The 18,425-nt window shown below is 44.4% G+C and overlaps 2 protein-coding genes across 2 annotated transcripts in view; both read left to right on the top strand.

Annotated features, from left to right (window-relative positions):
* Nucleotides 1–18,425, top strand: part of LOC119400253 (uncharacterized) — a 344,569-nt gene that overhangs the window by 16,551 nt on the left and 309,593 nt on the right. The window lies entirely within an intron of this gene.
* LOC119400251 (uncharacterized) lies at nt 824–17,176 on the top strand. The gene is made up of 10 exons (XM_037667262.2): nt 824–1,260; nt 3,748–3,794; nt 4,588–4,626; nt 5,244–5,279; nt 9,926–10,022; nt 11,332–11,474; nt 12,374–12,421; nt 12,511–12,546; nt 14,037–14,226; nt 16,883–17,176. Exons 1-10 carry the CDS (start codon nt 1,197–1,199, stop codon nt 16,891–16,893), a joined length of 711 nt encoding a protein of 236 aa, XP_037523190.1. The 5' UTR covers nt 824–1,196; the 3' UTR covers nt 16,894–17,176.

The raw sequence follows: 18,425 nt of genomic DNA, 5'->3' as shown, positions 1-18,425 counted from the left end.
AAAACGTCTTACGCTAAATTGTTTTTTTTTCGTAAGAGAGTATGTCCTCCTATCGTGGCACCCAACGTATCAATTACGTAGCCCGCTTACTAATGGCAAAAACCATTTGTGAACGTAAAGCTTTATGAATTCACCCCTGTTTCTTGCTAGTCAAGTTTGAGGCTAACTAAAGATGATAATTAGCAGCTATATAGCGACTTAGAAGCTATATAGCGATGTCATGTACAGTCGAATAGACAACATTTGTGATGTGGTGTTGCAATAAAGAAGGCTGCAGAAGCCACGTCCCGAAACGTTACAGAAGGTCCGGGACACTGCTTGCACGAAAACAAAAATGAAACACTTGTGATTGATAGAGCCAGGCGCCACGTATATCGAACGAAGTATTTTTACAGGCATCGTTGAAATATGCGAGGCTTAAGTTATGTACGTGCCACAAACATCACAACAGGTCAGGGGGCCTTCAGACAGCTTGCCTGAACAGTGGTGATTGTGCCGTCGTTTTGTGCCGTGATCGGTTGTCCCATACCGGTGACGTCACGCAGTCATTAGAGGTCAATAAGTATATAGCATAGTTGCTCGTATCCACGAGGCTTGTACTGCCTGAAGTCTTTTCCAGCGCTCGTAGTGGTGCACCCAACAAGATAGACACGCTGCGTTGTTTCCAATCCACGCGCCGCACTTGTCAAGGGGTTCACTTCATTCCATGCACCGTGGCTTTCGCGGGCAGCAAACGAAAGACAAAAAGTCGGCACCCCCAAACAAACAGTCACGTGGGCCGCAGAAAAACACCGCGTCGCCGCGTTATTTTCGGAAAAAAACGTATCGGCTACATGCTCGAAGGAGCACCACTGAGCTGGCGTCTCTTACGCTACGTCGACAAGTTCCGTCAGTCTATTAACCAACCATTCTCCGTTCTTCGTTTCGAAAACAATAACAGGGCGAAGTTTAAATTGGGGAGCCTCTCAGCACTGAGAGTCAAACCCACTGAGTGTCTTCGGTCTCGGCTGTTCTCGACCTGTTCTCGCTAACCTTGACTTCGTTTGCCCGCCGTTTAAGGCACAGCTCATAGAAGTTACTTCTCCGGGAAATGCTCTTGTCTCCGATTTTGTCTCCAATCAAGCCGACTGAAGCAAGAACGAGATTTCAATCTATAGGTTGTGAGTTAAGTTCCAGATAAAGTCGATACCAGGAAGATGGCTCCGGCAATATCGTACGTTCTTCTAGTACTGGGAGTTGCCCTTCTGCCTACAGTAAACGGTAAGCTTGAGAGGTTTACTTTTTCTCTGATATAATGTACTTTGATTCAATGCCTGTCACACTGTTCTTATAAATAGTCTATTTCGTTCAAATTCCGAATCTTAGATATGTTTGAAACGCCAGGTATAAACCCTATATCCTCTATGAATTCCTACACACTAGCGGATAACGACAGCAACATTTTACAGCGAAATATGTTATGAGATCACAACAACTGATTTTGGTAGCATACTTGCCCGCCGCCACCATCGCCGGTGTCTGTATCCGCTATCACGCGCAATGAGAAATAAAAATCCAGGATCTAGCGGGATTTGACCACAAGCCCTCTGCCTGGTAGTCGAGTATTCTATCACAAAGCCACACCGGCACTCATGACTCATTCGAAAAAAGACCCCTTACAGCAATTCTGCCTGGGAAGGAATCACGTCCACAGATTTAATATAGCGTAGTAGATGATTAAAATAACACCAGTCATCCCACATTGCGAAATGGGGATCGAGAGAGTGGTTCAAAGCTTACGACCCATTACAAATGGATGAGCCATAATTCTTCATCGTCGTGAGCCACAGCATCAACAAAATGCACACAATGCTTTACAGATGTGTAGCTGGTACTTCGCTTCTTCGCAGAATGATGAATAATGGTATACTTTGTACTACCACACTTCGAAAAATTATGATGCTTTATGGCATAGTTCGTACCTCGCGACTGTACTTGTAGTAATCAGCCCAAGAGAGTTTACGACGGGCTCTTGAAAGGGCGCCCTTCCAGCTTTCGCTGTGAATGTGCTGCGTTTTCCGCGCACGCCCGACGTTGTTTATTCGCCGTTTTTCATTTCTGTGGGGTTAAATCGTGGTGAACGAACATCTTCACACTAACCTATTGATTAATTTACATTTAGTTCACTGTGACGAAGAATTACCATTTTTACTGTTTCATATGTCTACACAAACACATATGAACACAGAACAGAGAGAGAAGTGAGCAGGCTCACAACTTTCGTTTATAGGCGCACAATGGCAGCCTAAAATTTCGGGAAGAGGGAGTAAGTAGATGAAATAAAAGGCAGGCCTTCGCGGAGCGCGGCGCATTCACAGCTAAAGCTGAAAGAGCGGCATTTCTAGAGGCCCATTCTCAACTCTCTTGGGGAAACTAACATAAGTACACATGCGAGGTATACGCTACGCCACAAATCATATTTAGTTTTTTTTTGAAGTAGGGAAGCACCCACTATGCCATTATTCGTCCTTCTTCGAATAAGCGAGGTACCAGCTACACATCTGCAAGACATTGTGAGCGCTTCATTGATGCTTCGTGTGGCTGATGAGGATTAAGAATTACGGTTTACCACTTTGTAGAGAGTGGGAAGCTTTAAACCACACACTTGTTGCGCAATTAGCGTTATGTGACGCCTGGCTATTATTTTAATCTTCTGCCACACTATATCACACATGTTAACGCGATTCCTTGCCCGACATGACACCTGTATACGGTCTTTCTGCAAAAGAACGTTGAAGCACTTGTGAGCTCCGTGGTAGAATACTCGACTGCCACGCAGAGGGCCCAGGTTCAAATCCCATCGGATGCTGTACATGTTTTTATTTATTTGATTTTTTTCTTATTTCGCGCGATAATGGTTACGGACGCCGGCGGCGGCGCTGGCGAACAACAACGCCACTGCCGTTGTGCCCTGATAAGAGCTTTCGCTGTAAAAGGAGGAAGGAGAGAGAGAAAATGAGTCAGGAAATAAAGAGAAGACAGAGACACAGGTGTCCAACAAATGAGTTGGCGAACCTATTCTGTTCTATTCTAACTTGCTTGCTGGGAAGAGGTAGAGGCTTATAACACATCGGCTACACCATTTCTATATCCAAGAACAAACATTGGCAAGTCAAGAAAAACATATCGCAAACTGGAACAAACAAACAAAACATAACAACAACCTGGCAGTGAACCATTCACCCGCACGAGTTCCCTTTGCAACAGAACGTTCACACGCACACATTTCTGTCCAAGTTCTACCCAAAGTACGCCTTTACGTAAGACGTACGGGCACCGCCCCCTTGGGCGGTTAGGCGAATGTTTTCTTATTTTTGCATCTCCTGACGTGAATTGATACGGTAAACGTCGCATCTACCAACCCGACTGTTCATGCGTACGCGTATACAGCAGCACTTTTCGTTTAGTTGTTCAGTGATACAAAACCGCAAGTTGAACATCCCTATAGAGCGCTACCGAAACCCATCCGTGAAATAGTCTGTGCGGAATGACTCAACTGCACATTTTCGAGCGTTCACTCTGCTCAGGTGCGTTTCACTGGAACCAGAAAACCATCAACATATTGCAACAATTACCGATATGCGTCCATTCAGCTACATTGGAAGCGCGTTGTATTTGAGATCGAATTGCGCTAAATATGCAAACACACCTGAGGAAATTGTTTAAGCTTACAATAAAGCTGTCCTTTTGTTTCCTATTTTCATGCAGGGCAATGTATCAATGTCACGCTTCCCAACATTCTCAACTTGGGAGAGGTGAGTCCTGAAGCATATCGCTGAACAACAGATTCCTAAATTATTTAAGTATTTCTCAGTAAAAAAAAAAGCATAGCTTAAAGTACATCATGTTCGTAAGCGTTGTTTTTGACTCACGTGCCACGTTTTGTAACATGTCTGGCATCACGATCGAGTGGCATTTGTTATTATGAAATGCCCTGACGTGTGTATTTTTTAAAATATGGACCTTCACCCCCGAACTTTTTATATTATAGTACTTTACTTTTTCAGACACACCAGTTTATGCAAATGTGTTGACATTATGTTTAACAATATTACCTTTACCGAACAATAAGACCATACCAAAATACACAGATAATGACGTAAGATTTAATTTGAATGACGATGGAATTCCTTAGCCTTAGCTACAGCAAATGATGTTTTTTTTGTGTTTTTTTCGAAAGTCTGCCCTTAGGCATAATATTTATTCAGAAATACACATACAAATTTGCTTCGTGTATGAAGTCCAGTAGCGAGCGGTGGTGAGGTCCACTAATCCAGCGGTCAAGGTCGGGTGGTCGGCCAGGCCTGAGGCCTGTTGCAAATGATGTTTCTTTAACAACTCGCATCATCTGTTAAAGAACACTCGAAGCAACATGCCCTCACTATAATCTATGAGAAATATTCAAGCGAAATTTCTGTTGATGGAGACGAGAATAAGCAGAAGGAAATTGTACTACTAAATTGTTGTCGATGGGTCTTTCTTATTAAAAGTGCAAAAACGCAGTTGCCTATTGACTCAAAAACTGACGCTGTTCTTAATTGCCTCTAGTGCCTCGGAACTACGCTGAGAGCCTGTCCCGACACGTCGGTAAGTTTTGCAATATACCACGCAGGGCTTATACGTGCCCAGCCTTTGTTAAAACGAGAACATTATTTCTTTTGTTGTTTTTTTCTTTTACTGCGCTTCGGTGTTTACGTTGCTTTCTGGGATGCCAACGTAGAATCATATGGATGTAAGCATACATATTGAGTGTTTCTATACACAGTGCTTAAAGGGCTATCTAAAGATAAAAGGCGTTAGAGGTGAACTAATCATGTCGCTATAGGGAAGTGGTTGCGGTGTTGTGACCTGCTTGGTTTGATAGATCTTGTCTTCGTGGAATTCAAAGATGGTCCGCCATAAAAAACGAATAATATAAAGAGTTTTACGTGTCAAAACCATGATGCGATTATGAGGCGCACCGTGGCTGAGGAGTCCGGAATAATTTTGGTCACCTGGGGTTCTTTGACGTGCGCCTAGGAGGGCCAATTATTTCAGCATTTATTTCTTGCCGTGATCCTTCTGTATCTCTTTCGTTATTAATAGCGGTAAACTTGCTATTTAAGTATGTGTCACAGTCTAGCTCAACGAAGTTTAAGTAATTCTATAGCTTTTTTTAGAGAGATTAGTGGCTGTGAATAACCTTCGAATGGTGTTCTTTACAGGAGGGCTTGGTACCAGACCTAACCCGTGTCCTTGGGGTAAGTCAAAACGTCAAGCAAATATCTCGCGTGAACACGAGTGTCAAGTTGCGCCTAGTGTTTCATTATGAACACTGTTAGCTTTCATTAACTCATAAACGCGTTAACATTCTTTAAATCCATAGGGAAGGGAACAGCGCAAATACCGTCGAGAAAGCGCAAATGCACAAATTAGACAAACGCAGCGCTGAATTTCAACAGAATGTTTATTTTGCGCGTGCGCAGCTACTCATACTGAACAGTTGACAAAGAAGACATACTTGGAAAAATCAGCGTGAACATTACGGAGGCAGAAGACGAGACTGACATAGTACGAGAGCTCTCTATCTGTGTCCTTCTCGTCTCCGTCGTGTTCGAGCTGATTTTTCCAACTATGCCTCGTTTCCAACTCGCCCACCTATTCTACCTTACTACAAAGAAAACATGATCACACTTGCGCACAGGTTCTTCTCATATCACTATCGCCGAGGCATTTTTATCTGGAAAGGTCAGCTCTTTATAACACTGACTTGCACAGAGTTGACTTACACAAAGTTCTAAGCCAACTATTGCAAGAGAAATCATCGGGGCACCTGCCGTATCACGTGCGGGTCGCAATTGCGTCGGCTGCCTATCCATAGCGTCGTGCGAAAAAGAGCTGACTTTTCTAGGTACAAATGCCGGGGCGATAGCGAAATGAGAAGAATCTGTGCGCAGGTGTGATCTTGTTTTCTTTGTCAGGCGTTCTGTATAAGCAGTTGTGCACATTCAAAATAAACATATTGTTGAAAGTCAGCACTGCGTTTCTCTTTTGCCAGCCTTTGCTCGTCCTCGTGCCTACCTGCGATGTTCCCTTGACTACGTTGCACCTACAAACCCTAAGTGGAGATTCTGGTTTAAAGCCAGCTGGTAAAGTGAGGGCTCAATTAACTGTATGCAGCTATTGCCCTGTATTGATAAGAACGCTCAATATGGAGGTTGAATGAGCTCTGTAACGCAAAAGTTTGCGAAACAGCAAACCGGCCCTTCTGATTGTGAGTGGACGATCAATAGGGCATGATAAACGTGAGAAGAATAGATGCGTGGACGACACCAGCTTAAGGTTCCTTGTGATGCCCTGAATTTACGCAGCGTACGCTCACTTAATCCCTTTTTCCACAATGCAGGAACAATTAATTTTTGGTGAAGGAAAGCCCTAGCCCAGCGATTGGTGACCGTGGGCTAAGAACTGGGGATCCCAAGTAAAAGAGGGTGCGGGGGGGGGGGGGCGATGCATGGACAGAAAATGTGCTATAGGGTTTACATCAACAGGAATAGGTGCCTCGGAAAAGCTGTCCGACGTTTAGATAGGTGAACTTATCTTTGTTAACGGGGACACTAAACGCAAATAACAATTTATGTCAGAGTGAAAGCTCAATGTGTGACAACGTCTAAAACGGCAATATTATCAACAGCAGTGCCCTACTTATCGAGAAATTAAGCTAAATGTATCACAAGATGAGCGCCATGAAGTGGACATTTTTGAAGTGATCTCGATAACGTATGAGAGTCTGCCTACAATAAGTCACTAGTAATCAAAGTAGCAGCAATAAAAAAGAGCCTTCCATGCATCAAAAGACGTAATAAAATGCTGTTCGCTTCCGTTTGATTCACGGAAAAAAGAACCTTTGTGGCGTTGCCATGGGGAACGGCGCGCGTGGTTCAAAGGTTCCGTTTCCGCTGAACTGCGCTTCGCCCGGCGCCCTGCTTCGCTCACGTGGTCGCGTCCTGCCGCGTGTGTTTTGCGCGCTCGTGAAAGTCACTCTGACAGAAAGTTCGAGAAAATGCCGCATGCATGTGATGTTGCCGGATGCCCGAATGATGCACAACGCCAGTGCTGCAGCAAGGAAACCGATGTGTCTTTTCACTGGGTTCCGCGGAATGAACCCTTACGCTCGAAGTGACTTAGTGTCATGTCATTGCGCCAGTTGCTAAACAGTCAAAAACTCTGCCTGTGTGCTCGCTGCACTTTCGTACTGAGGATTACACGACCAACCGCAACTTGGTCAAGGCTTTCAATGTGCCCATCCGAGCAAGTCTTTGCCCCAGCGCCGTTCCATCGGTATTTCCCGAGTCCGAGAGTCAGCTCGACACCCTGCCCGAGTTGTCTGTGTCCCACGGCTTGCAACAACTTCTGCAGGACGACGACGCGGTGAATTCGATATTTGCTCCTCTTGATAAAGGAAAGTGCAAGGGTGTGTATCGTAGTACGCAACGACGCCGGCACTACGAGCCCTCAGCAGCATACCGCATTCATCGGGGCTGAAGTCACTGAATTGGAGCCCAGCGTCGCGAGCTAATGCCTCGTTGTCAAGTACTCCGTCCACATCCATTGCGGCGATTGCGGCAAGCTTCGATGGCTTCGATGGCCGTTGTTGCTGCTGTGGGTCCCACTACTTTTGCTCTGCTGCTACTAGTGCCGGCGGCCGCGTAGTAAAGGTTGGCAACGTTGGCCACGGTAGCAGTGACGTATGAAAGTCTGATTTCAGGCGGCTGATTTGAAGTGCGCTAACGCGATGCGGACCACTAAAACGTGATTTTATTTCAAAATAAGCACTTCCTTGGCACAAAAGTAGCACTACGAGGTTTCTGGACCGCTATTTCAACAATCAACGTCTACTTAATATTTCTTTCTTTCTTTCTTTCTTTCTTTCTTTCTTTCTTTCTTTCTTTCTTTCTTTCTTTCTTTCTTTCTTTCTTTCTTTCTTTCTTTCTTTCTTTCTTTCTTTCTTTCTTTCTTTATTTGTTTCTTTCTGTGCAAGTACAGAAAATGGAGCGAAGGCAAAAGGCTTAAAAGCCTGACAAAGGGCCTTTGCTCCAGGTGCAGTGAGGCACGCAGGCCGTCATAAGCACTTTGCAGGATACAAGTAATAGGAATGAAAGAAAAAATAAAAAAGGTACATGTGCAAAATAATGTAACAAATACAGCAATAATAAAGCATTATTTCTAGTATGGAAATGTATACACTACAATCGTAATGTTCAACATACCAATTTGACATTAGTTGCGAGTGCTCATCGCAATTACATAAAGCATGCAGAAACGACAAATAATAAAAAATACACAGGGATGCTCGGGGAAAAAGTACACAAATATACGATTAGGAATTGTCGTACGGTGTAGTATTTGTACCAGAAAAAAAAACAAAAAACATGAGATACAATATGGGCAAACAGGAATCAAAAACAGTAGTCAAGAAAATTCAATGTTGTTTTCAATCAGTACTATCCTGATCATTTTCTTAGAAACTGTGCAATTTATATCTAGAAGGTTGTCGATTTTGTTTAAAAAGGTGGGTACCTGGAAAGATGTGTGTTGCCGTCCGTAGATCGTTCGAGTCTTTGGAGTCCTTCTAGCATAAGTACGAAAATCATACACAGAACCACGAGGATCCTGCGAATGATAGAGTCTATTGCGTTTTATGTACTGAAATAACTAAAAAATAGAAAATCTGGCTGGCTTTGAGCATACTAAATTTCGAAAATAGCGGTTCTGTCCGCAAGTCAAGCATAGGGCCACGAAAATCCTCAAAGATTCTCAGGACCCTCTTTTTCAAAATAACCAATTTAGAATAGTTCGTTATTTTGGCTTTAGTGTCCCTTCAAAGGCGAATATAATCCTTGGTGAGTTAGTTTTAAAGGGTTGCTCGTGGACTTCATGTCACGTGCTTATGTTTAGCAAAAGCGCGCCATAATTAAGCACTTTCTTTATTGTGAGGTATGAAAGAATAAAACCTCGGCTCGCACCATAATAATATAGCAGGCAATGCCAATGAAAAAAGAAAAATGAACAGGGCACAGCCAAGTTAAATTTTGAAGGGGAAGGAGAACGGGACCCCATCCCAGAAGAGCGGACAAAAAAAAAAAACTACTGTTCACGTTTACATTGCTTTCTTGCTGCTAACATGTGTCAGAGTTTAATCTTCGGTGCTGAATCTTGGAAGTGGTAGCTCTTCAGTCTTGTCTTCGTGGAATCTTCCTTGTCTTGTTTCCTATGGTGGCAGGCTGTTGATTTTTGGTTTAACTTCTCCTACTGATTACGTGCTCTGTAAAATAATGAAATTTCGATTACTGACCCCCCACCCCCCACCACGGTAGAATGTGACTTGATTTACGTGTCAGCATAATTAAGCACTACATCCGCTCATGGGTACTTGTAGGAATGAATGAACAAATAAGTGGTAATGTTCTAGCAACGCGAAAAACTACATTTTTCAGAGCGCCACTTTTACCTGAGTGAGTGAATAAACTTTATTACGATATCCGGCTGGTTTGTGGTCCGGGCTAGACCGCACAGGTAGACACCAGGAAACCTTGTCTCCCTATAGCCTCCCTGGCCTGCTGGATAGCCCATCCTTAGTCTTCGACCTCCGAGCTGAGCAGCACTAGCCGCCACCGCTCCCGGAGGGCCTCAGAAGAACTTGTTGATAGGTTAGGGCATTCCCACAGTATATGTTTATACGAAGCCCTTTCTGCTGTGCATAGTTTGCATTTGTTGTCCGGGTTTAGGTGTGGATAGCTCCTGTGGAGGTGCACAGGGTTTGGGTAGGAGTTTGTTTGTAGCTGTCGGTATTCAGATGCTTGCTTCCTGTCTAGACTCTGGTGAAGCAAATTATTTTTCTTCGCAGTGTGTGCTCCAGATTCTGCCTCAGATTGGAAGTCCCGTCTCCGTACTCTACAACGTCGTCGGCCTGCTCGAAGCAGTGCTAGCAAGGCTTGGCTTGTGTGAGTATTTTCCTTATCACTTTCACCAGCAAACTTTCATCTCTTTCCAATGTATCATTCTGTTTCTTGTGGTAAGGAGAACCACAAGACATTCACTTCATAGTGCGCTTGTGAAAACTGCCTCATGGGAAAGATATACGCAAAGACAACTCACAAAGCAACCAAACGGCAAAAGCGCACTTTCTTTAACATGTAGTCCGCATTGTTTTTGTGTGAGCCCTCGCAACGCAAAAGTTTTGTTCATTATATTTCAATGATTATGTTAAAGCAAAAATAAGTATAAGTTGTGATGTCAGGGGAGGCGTAGGGTGTCCTAACAATATATGGAACGTGAACACTTCTGGGCAGTTTATACGTCTTGTCCCCTTGTCGCCTTGTGAGGTAGTAGAGGTTGTTAAGAGCGTGTTTAAAATTCGGGTGGAATCCCAGCTTTCTATCGCATGAATTCGGCCCACGTATTTTCTTGTAAGTTTATCCTAATGCGGAGTAAGCTTTGTGTACAATCTTATGGCTACACCGCGCGTGATTTCACCCTCTGGTTTCCCTTAGTAATCTTACTTTAAAGTTATCAACCACTGAGAGGAAGCCATGCTCTCATTCATCCCAATGCTTCAAGCGATATGAGTCCACTGTTGAAGTTGCTTGTCTGCTAACATCTTAATGGTGCAATGAGATATCTTTCATATTACTTTTATTGAACTTTGCTTTGGAGATTTCTTCATGAGTACCACGTTGAAAAGTACGAACAGCGTTCGTACCACGCTCGAAATAACGTACTTAGCGAATGAAGTGTCCAAGGTTTCACGCAAAACCCATGCCCAGCTCTGTTCTACAGTGTCACATGACTAACCTATTGTTACAGCTATCTGTTAAATACGTATCATTGATGTCCACATTGTTAAATTTCTTTCAATATTAAGTTGGAGGTTGATCTGCGAAAGTCTCATCACTACGCAGGCAGCACAAATCGAACAAATACACAGATCAGGGTTTCGATTCGTCGTTACACGACTTGCATGTTGAACCCGCCATGGTGGCCCAGTGGTTATGGCGCTTGACGGCTGACTCCAAGCACGCGGGATCGAATCCCCGCTGCGGCAGCCGCATTTTCGGTGGAGGCGAAAATGCTTGAGGTCCGTTTACTCAGATTTAGGTGCACGTTTACGAGCTCCAGGTGGTAGAAATTGTCGGAGCCCTCCACTATGGCGTCTCTCATAATCATACCGTGGTTTTGGTACCTAAAACCCCAGCAGATATGTTATCAAATTTCTGCTTGAGTAACTGCGACTGTCTCGACTTCGCATTGCAGCTGGCGATATCGGTGGTCTTGCCGACATTCTCTGTCGTCCCCTTGGAATCCCGCTGTTCAACTGCGGCGCGTTCAGTCCTGGAAACATCGCCTGCCAAGAACCTCTGCAGATCAGCCTGCCCAGCGTGTTCAACGTGGGAGCGGTAAGTATGTCGTTGTAGTATCTGTAGTCGCGCGTCATACTATCTTTTCAGGCCATGTTGAATGTCCCCATTGCCGCGTGCACCAAATCGGTGTGTCCATCTTTTTCGAAACCGTCAGTTCGAAGTCATTGTTTTGGATAAAAAACCTGCGCCTGGAGTGATTTTCATCAAAGTCGAGAGGGGTGACCTTGCCCCTAGTGACAGCAGCAACTTGTTGGTTTGAGCGAGTCGGTCCATCTTGCGAATAACTTTTTTTTTCGTCCTATTGTTTGTGTTCCTTCCTGATGGTGGTTTTTTTTCGCGCAGCTTCAACTTATGCGCAAGTTGGACCGAGTGTTCGGTCTTATCTGGACACACCCAAAACACTTTGTTGGATGAGAACATTCAAAGCACACCTAAAAAATGAAGGCTGTGTTATACATATAAAAATTAAAATATTCGGTTACTGAAATAAGTTTTCATAAATGCATTTCCGGAACAAATAACGTGTCATAGCAGGCGATAATTACCGTCATGCACCCCACCCGATCTGTCAGGGAAATCTGCTTGGGGTGGAGTCTATCTGTCAGGGAAATCTACTTCCATGAGAGAACTGGCTAACCTCCCTGCCTTTCTGCTTGCTTCTTCCTTCCTGCCTCCACGAGCCCGCTCATATGTAGTGACCAGAAAGAAAGCTTTCCGAGTTGATGGGCGCAGTGATTAACACTTCAACTGTAAACGTTTTTCATGCGAGCAATGTTGGCTGTTCTGCTATTAGTTGCTCTTTGTTAATTTATTAGTTTTTGACGATTTCACTGCTGTGCTTGTGTTTTCACCTGTGACTAAACGGTCTACTAAACTTCGATAACGATTTTTTCATAGTTTTCCATTACATTTCGTTCTCTGTTTGAATCTTGCAGTGTCTGAACACGACCCTGTTGTTTTGCGAAGCCGGATCTACAATTTCTGTGAGTAAATTCACTTTCAATTTATTATCGCTGAACTTTGAATGCAAGTGGCCCTTTGATAGCTGACAGTGATGTTCATTTTTGCCCAGGACTCCATTCTGAGGGAACTGCTGCAAGCAGTCGGCGTAAGTACTACAGTATTACCAATATTGAATAATTTATTTGGTCATCACCCTGCGGCGACAACAGTGAACGTTAAAAATGTTCATACTTGATATGAAATCTGCCCACTGACTACTACGGTTTTGTGCAAGGTTTCAGAATTGCCACCTAAATTGGGAACACATTCCGGTACACCCGTATAACGGAAACGGTGACGTGGTGGGCGGGACGATGTCTGACATAGTTGAGCGTTGCCTCACTGACATTTGTGCGGGCAAATGCTGCAGATATGGGTACATGTGTGTAGAAAACCGGTCCTCATAGCAGTAGTCACTTCAATAGTACGCGTTCAAGTAATTGTTATTCTCTAAATAAAATGTTGCAATATATGAAACACTGTTCTTTTGTATATTTCGTGAACTTAGTCGATCACCATTCTGTATGTAAAGAGTCAATACATGCGATCATATTGCACTTTCAGCTTATCTATTGTAACACAATGAAGACTGTATGCCTAACATTACCAGACTACTTCGGCTTTTAATAACAACGATATGACATTGCTTCTATTTAATCTTCAGTGTGGGATGAACCTGATCAGATTCATCCCACACTGAAGATTAAGTAGCAGCAAATGATGAGTTTGCTGTTTCTTTCTTGCTGCCACCATCATCCGCGTGAAGCGAGGTCTTCAGAATCAAGCGGGTCGTTTCGCTGCTTCTAACGCAATTACGGTCCGCTTAATACTGCATAAGACTCGTATGCACGGTAGGCCTAACTTACCACGTGTCACCGAAACCTTGAACACTCTATTAGTGGACCGCATACGGAGACGTTTCTTCAGAAATGCCTGAAAAATATCTCGCCACTCACAGGTTAATTATGTTCTCGCTGAAGTTATAGCGAAGCGTCCTCATAATAATATCGTGCTTTTGGGACGTAAAACCTCAGATATTAAGTAATAGCTAAATAGCTGGTCAGACTACTTAAGGGCTCCTAATCCACTCCGAGTTGAAATACGAAAGCACGGTTTCTCTCTTGCCGCCTTCCTACAAGCGCTGTCTCCTGATCGCCACTTATTTCTTCATAAAACACGTGGATAATGTCGTCACTAAGCGTTGAGCCTATCAGGATTTCGCGCTTATCGGCTACAGGCTGTTATCTCTGCTTGCGCAGTCGAAAACGCACAAAACGAAGTCAGATCGGTTGATCGCGCAAGACAGTCATGCGCAACAAGGCAGAAGGGGCGCGCGACTGCATGTCAAAGCAGGGTTGGAAACCAATCACAACCGATATTCCTCGTATATAGACGAATCGAGAGCTTATTTCCTCATGACGTCACATGAACAGACCACTGGCGTCACGAAAAGGTGCCGAAAAGATGGGAAACGCCAGGAGAGAATAACGTGCTCATTCTTTGTATTTTCAGAGGTTGTTTAGGCGCCCTATAACGACGGAGTGTTAAAGAATCTGCAAAGATGCAAAACATGGTATCTTCTTCAATCGTGCACAGTGCATTCTTAGCGTTGCTCCGGAAGGTCTTCAACTGGACCTCGTCTCGAGCCTGGTGTGCCCCCTGGTGGACATCCTGAACTCTTCGCTAAACGAGTTCACCTCCTTGCTTCCTTTCCGGTTCCTGACGCGTGGAATCACCAATGCCGTCAGCTCGCTCACCAATAACCTGCTCGGAGCCGTCGGCAACTGTAAGTGGTCTCTCTATTATCCTCGTGCAGACAGTTTCGTAAGTGTTTCTCTCAATACTTCTTCCAGCGCTCTAGCCTTATCGTTTCATGAGTGTAACGCCCTTCCACAATCCATTGTCAATATTAAGGAATTAGCGTCTTTTCAAACGGCTCTACTAACCTACCTTAATGGGCATACCTGACATACTAGCTGATTTGTCCATAAAATAAGGTTCCAAATGATATTTCACAACGAGAAACATGGTTACTGGCATTGAATAATGCATTTTTTGAAATGTTAGACCTTCCCCTATTTTTCCATATTGTCGCCCTTGAGAGCAGTGCATATTTGCATGCGCTGTACCATTTTCTTTGTGCCGAAATCGTAGAACTCTCCCGCCGCACCGGGAATGTAGCTTAACACCTGTTATTTCAGCTCCTGTCTGGTTCTGAAAAGCTTCCTAAGCAGGTGTCTTTCCTTTCATTTTTTCTATTTAAGGAAGAGATATGTGTGCGTGTGACATCATTCCATGCAAAGTTGTTGATGAGATAGTTCATTACACGGGCGATGTGCGGACGAGTGTTGTCCTGGTGCGAACACATTCCCTTCGTGAGCACACCTCTCCTCTTCATTCGAATCGCGCCGCGATGCTTCTTCAGCGTCTCACGGCCGTGGTCCGCATTGATTGTTGTACCGACAGGCATGAATTCGCCCAACAATAACCCCTTCCTGTCCCAAAAGACACTCGTCATCACTTTGCCAGCAGGCAGTGTTTGGTTGAACTTCCGCGGAATCAGCGACTGAGGCTGTTTCCACTTATGGTAGTGCTGCTACACTTCCCGTGTATTGTAGGGGACCCATGTCTCTGCCCAGTGACAGTAGAGTCCAAAAAGTTCTCGCTATTGGCTTCGTAGGCCTGAAGAAATTTGCGGGACGCTTAAACACGTTTCCGTTCATTGTCTTCCGTAAGCATGATGGGAACGCACCTTGAACAAACATCGGCATACCCTAAATAGCCTCTCAAAATGTTGTCAATGCTGGTCTTGCTGACATCAGAGATCGTCTCGTAGAACTCCCGAAACGTTAGGCTTCGGTCTTTCAGCAATGTTCCTTGCACTTTCGCAGTCGTTTCGTCTGAAACTGATAGCCGCTCGGAACGCTGTTCCTCACGGACGTCTGTACATTGAGGTTTGAATTCTCGGCCCCATTTGCGCACGTCTTGTACGCTTGTACACTTTTGCCCGTAGTCTTCGCGCTTTTGGCAGTGCATGTCCGCCGACACAGTGTTTTTTGCACAAAGAACAAAAAGAAAACTTATCACAGAGCGTGATTCGCACCTGGCGAGAAACGCGAGTGGGAGCGCCATGTCGAACGGCTGCCAAGCCAAGACTGAGCGTCGCAGACAGCTAGCCTGGGCGGCGACTGTGAAAGGGGGAAGCAAGCTACACGGTAGTGTCGCCGGATCCCGCGTAACAGCATTCCTCGCGACGACAGCTCCTTGGGAACCTTATGTTACGGACAACCCTGGTATCAACCCAACATCGGTCTGAGTTTTTGTCTGATATGTCTGCTTCTTCGCTACTCTTGAAATCTGTCATGTTTTTGTAGTATTTACTTTAATAGTTCTGCAGGTGGACCTTGTACTGCGTTGTATAATTATTCCACTATGCTACTTCTATCCATTATCATTCAATTATAATTGTAGTACTTACTTTAATAGTTCTGCAGGTGGACCATGTACTGCGTTGTATAATCATTCCATTATGCCAATAATTGTATTGTATCTTTAATTATGCAATTATTGTCCTTTGTTTGCGTAATAATGTTCTTATTACAGTCTTCCATCTTAGTTTGTTGCAGTTTCAACAAACTCGCTGCCCCCTCATGTAACGCACGATACTGGGCCCCTAGGTAATTAAATGAAATGAAATGTCATAATTAAACACCTCCACATGGTATTATATCTTTTTACATAACTAATGAGCAGCGACAATTTGTGGGGATGCATTTGAATACGTCGGTGCTATCAGTGAGTAAAATAAACACACGGTCCTAATCATCGAATTTTCTTTTTACTTTTCTGGCTTTTACGCGTACCTCACTTAAGGTCATGCAGTCTGGCTGTGCACGGCCTTCAAAGAGTCCTAAAGTTTGATTTGCAGGACACATAATTTTTCTTTCCTTAAAATCAGATACAATGAATGTTAACGACGGTAGATAAAACAGCCTCGAACCCTCCCCCCTTCCCCCCCCCCTCCCGTTGTGTCATACGAATCAAGCAGGCTGATAAACGAAAATAAAATACACGTTTATGTGCTGCAACTTGGTGTAATAGTATATGTTGGAAACATTAGGCTAAGTTTGTTGTACGTGATTATCCTAAGAAAGACGACTTTTAACATTTATTGTAAAACTTCGCTTTACATTCTGCGTCGGTGACGGTACAGTCCGTGGTGATTTAACCTGTACAAGGCCCTTGTCTTTTCTGTTTTGGCTGGCAAGAAAATAGTTAGCTACGTTGAACTCATACTTTGTTACGATAGGAAATTAAACAACATTCTCGGCGGGTTTTTGCAGTCGCCGTCGCCGTCATGTTTCGTATAAAGTATAAATCGATAACTTCGCCGCGCGCGTAGTATTCTTTCACACGTCTAATATTTATTACCACACTTGCAGGTAACAGATAACTTTCGAGCACCAACTGAGCCTTACTTCAGCACGCCTGCCGAGCAGAGGACGAAAATGGAGGCAAACAATGGCGTCCTTTGATGATCCAGAGTGGAGCTGCTGACTGATTAAAGTGATCCGAGTCAGGAGCCCTCACCCCTGCCATCAGCCAGCAGCCATAATGACCTGTTCGACATATGACTCATGGACCAGCCTCATGCCAACAAACAGCAATCAAATAAACAAATAAACTAGCAAAACGCATTCTGACGGAGCACATGGGTGTTAAAAAGCATACGTCAAACCTATATAGTGCGTTCTGGACCAAACTCTTTTGCTCTGCGGCGCCTAGCCATCGAAAGAAAAAAATAGGAACGTTTCAGAGTACAATAGGTGCTCTACTATGGGGGACCGAAGCGTATGAATAGCGCCGAAAAGCGTTCGAGCAAAACCGTCAATGGAACCAATTCTAGAAAGTGCGCTTGCTGCAAGTTACAGTACACAAACTTCAAGTTTACTGTACTCATGCAACGTTTGTGCAACCAATTGCATTGCAAATACTGGCAATATTCGAATTGTTAGCAAAACAGCGATTGAACTCTCTGTGTTTGGCGCCGACTCTTTAAGCTACCATTTGTAATGCGAGCTTGCACTGTTAGAGAGAGAGAGAGAGAGAAAATGTTTATTATTTTTTTCCTGACTCGCGATAAACGAATAAGAAAAGACAAGCGAAAATGCGTGTAGAGAAGGGTGTTTCAGCTCCACTAACGCGAAACCTGTGGAGGGGCGAAGCATGCAGTGTGCGCCGGTATTTCTGGGTATTTTCCACAGCAAAATTACTGCTAATTGGCAGTGAGAGACAGACGAAAAAAGAAAAAACATGGCTGATCCCTCCGTCATAGGAATCGGTATAACACGAAAGTGAAACGTGTCTTCACAGAAGTAGTGCTTATTGTGTAGTGATATATGAGACCTTTTACAATGTCTATTCGTGTTTGGCAGCTATAGCACCGTTTGACGTGGATGCACCCATGTTGACAGCATGTCTCTATCGCGACGACTAACGCCCATGATCATGATGAAACGACGGTGTGAACATATATTTGGACACAGCGAATCGTAAACCCGCGTAAGGATGATATCAACAAGCTCATAATCAACACTGGCACCCGGTATGCACTTCTTCAAAGCGTCGTCAATTAAGGAGAGAAACGGCACGGTGTGCGCTTTCCAGTAATGGGTAGCCGACGCCTGTCCTCATGCATACATAACACACACTGCGCTTCAGTAACACGGGAGGTAGAGGTTCGTAGCCTGAGCCGCAAACGCGTGCGTCCCGCTGGCCCCTGTATCGCAGGCGCTGCTCTCGCTCCACCAAGGCACGACATTCGCCCGTCGAAATCGCGTCCTTTCTGCAACGCGTATTCCAGCAGTTTTCTTAGTCGGTGCTCTCGCAATTGAAGCAGTCGGCGGCGGCGAAATCCCGTTGGTGCACGTGGAAGCTGCACTACTCAGATGAGCCGACGCACGCTAACACGAAGCCAAAGGCAAA

Source organism: Rhipicephalus sanguineus, chromosome 7 (assembly GCF_013339695.2).
Source record: "Rhipicephalus sanguineus isolate Rsan-2018 chromosome 7, BIME_Rsan_1.4, whole genome shotgun sequence".
Lineage (NCBI taxonomy): Eukaryota > Metazoa > Arthropoda > Arachnida > Ixodida > Ixodidae > Rhipicephalus > Rhipicephalus sanguineus.
This window is presented reverse-complemented; position numbering and strand designations above follow the sequence as displayed.

Coding starts and splice junctions, on each gene's coding strand:
- LOC119400251 (XM_037667262.2), top strand. CDS start 1,197: ATGGCTCCGGCAATATCGTACGTTCTTCTAGTACTGGGAGTTGCCCTT. Junction 4,627..5,243: donor GAGCCTGTCCCGACACGTCG/GTAAGTTTTGCA, acceptor TGTTCTTTACAG/GAGGGCTTGGTACCAGACCT. Junction 10,023..11,331: donor GCTAGCAAGGCTTGGCTTGT/GTGAGTATTTTC, acceptor TTCGCATTGCAG/CTGGCGATATCGGTGGTCTT.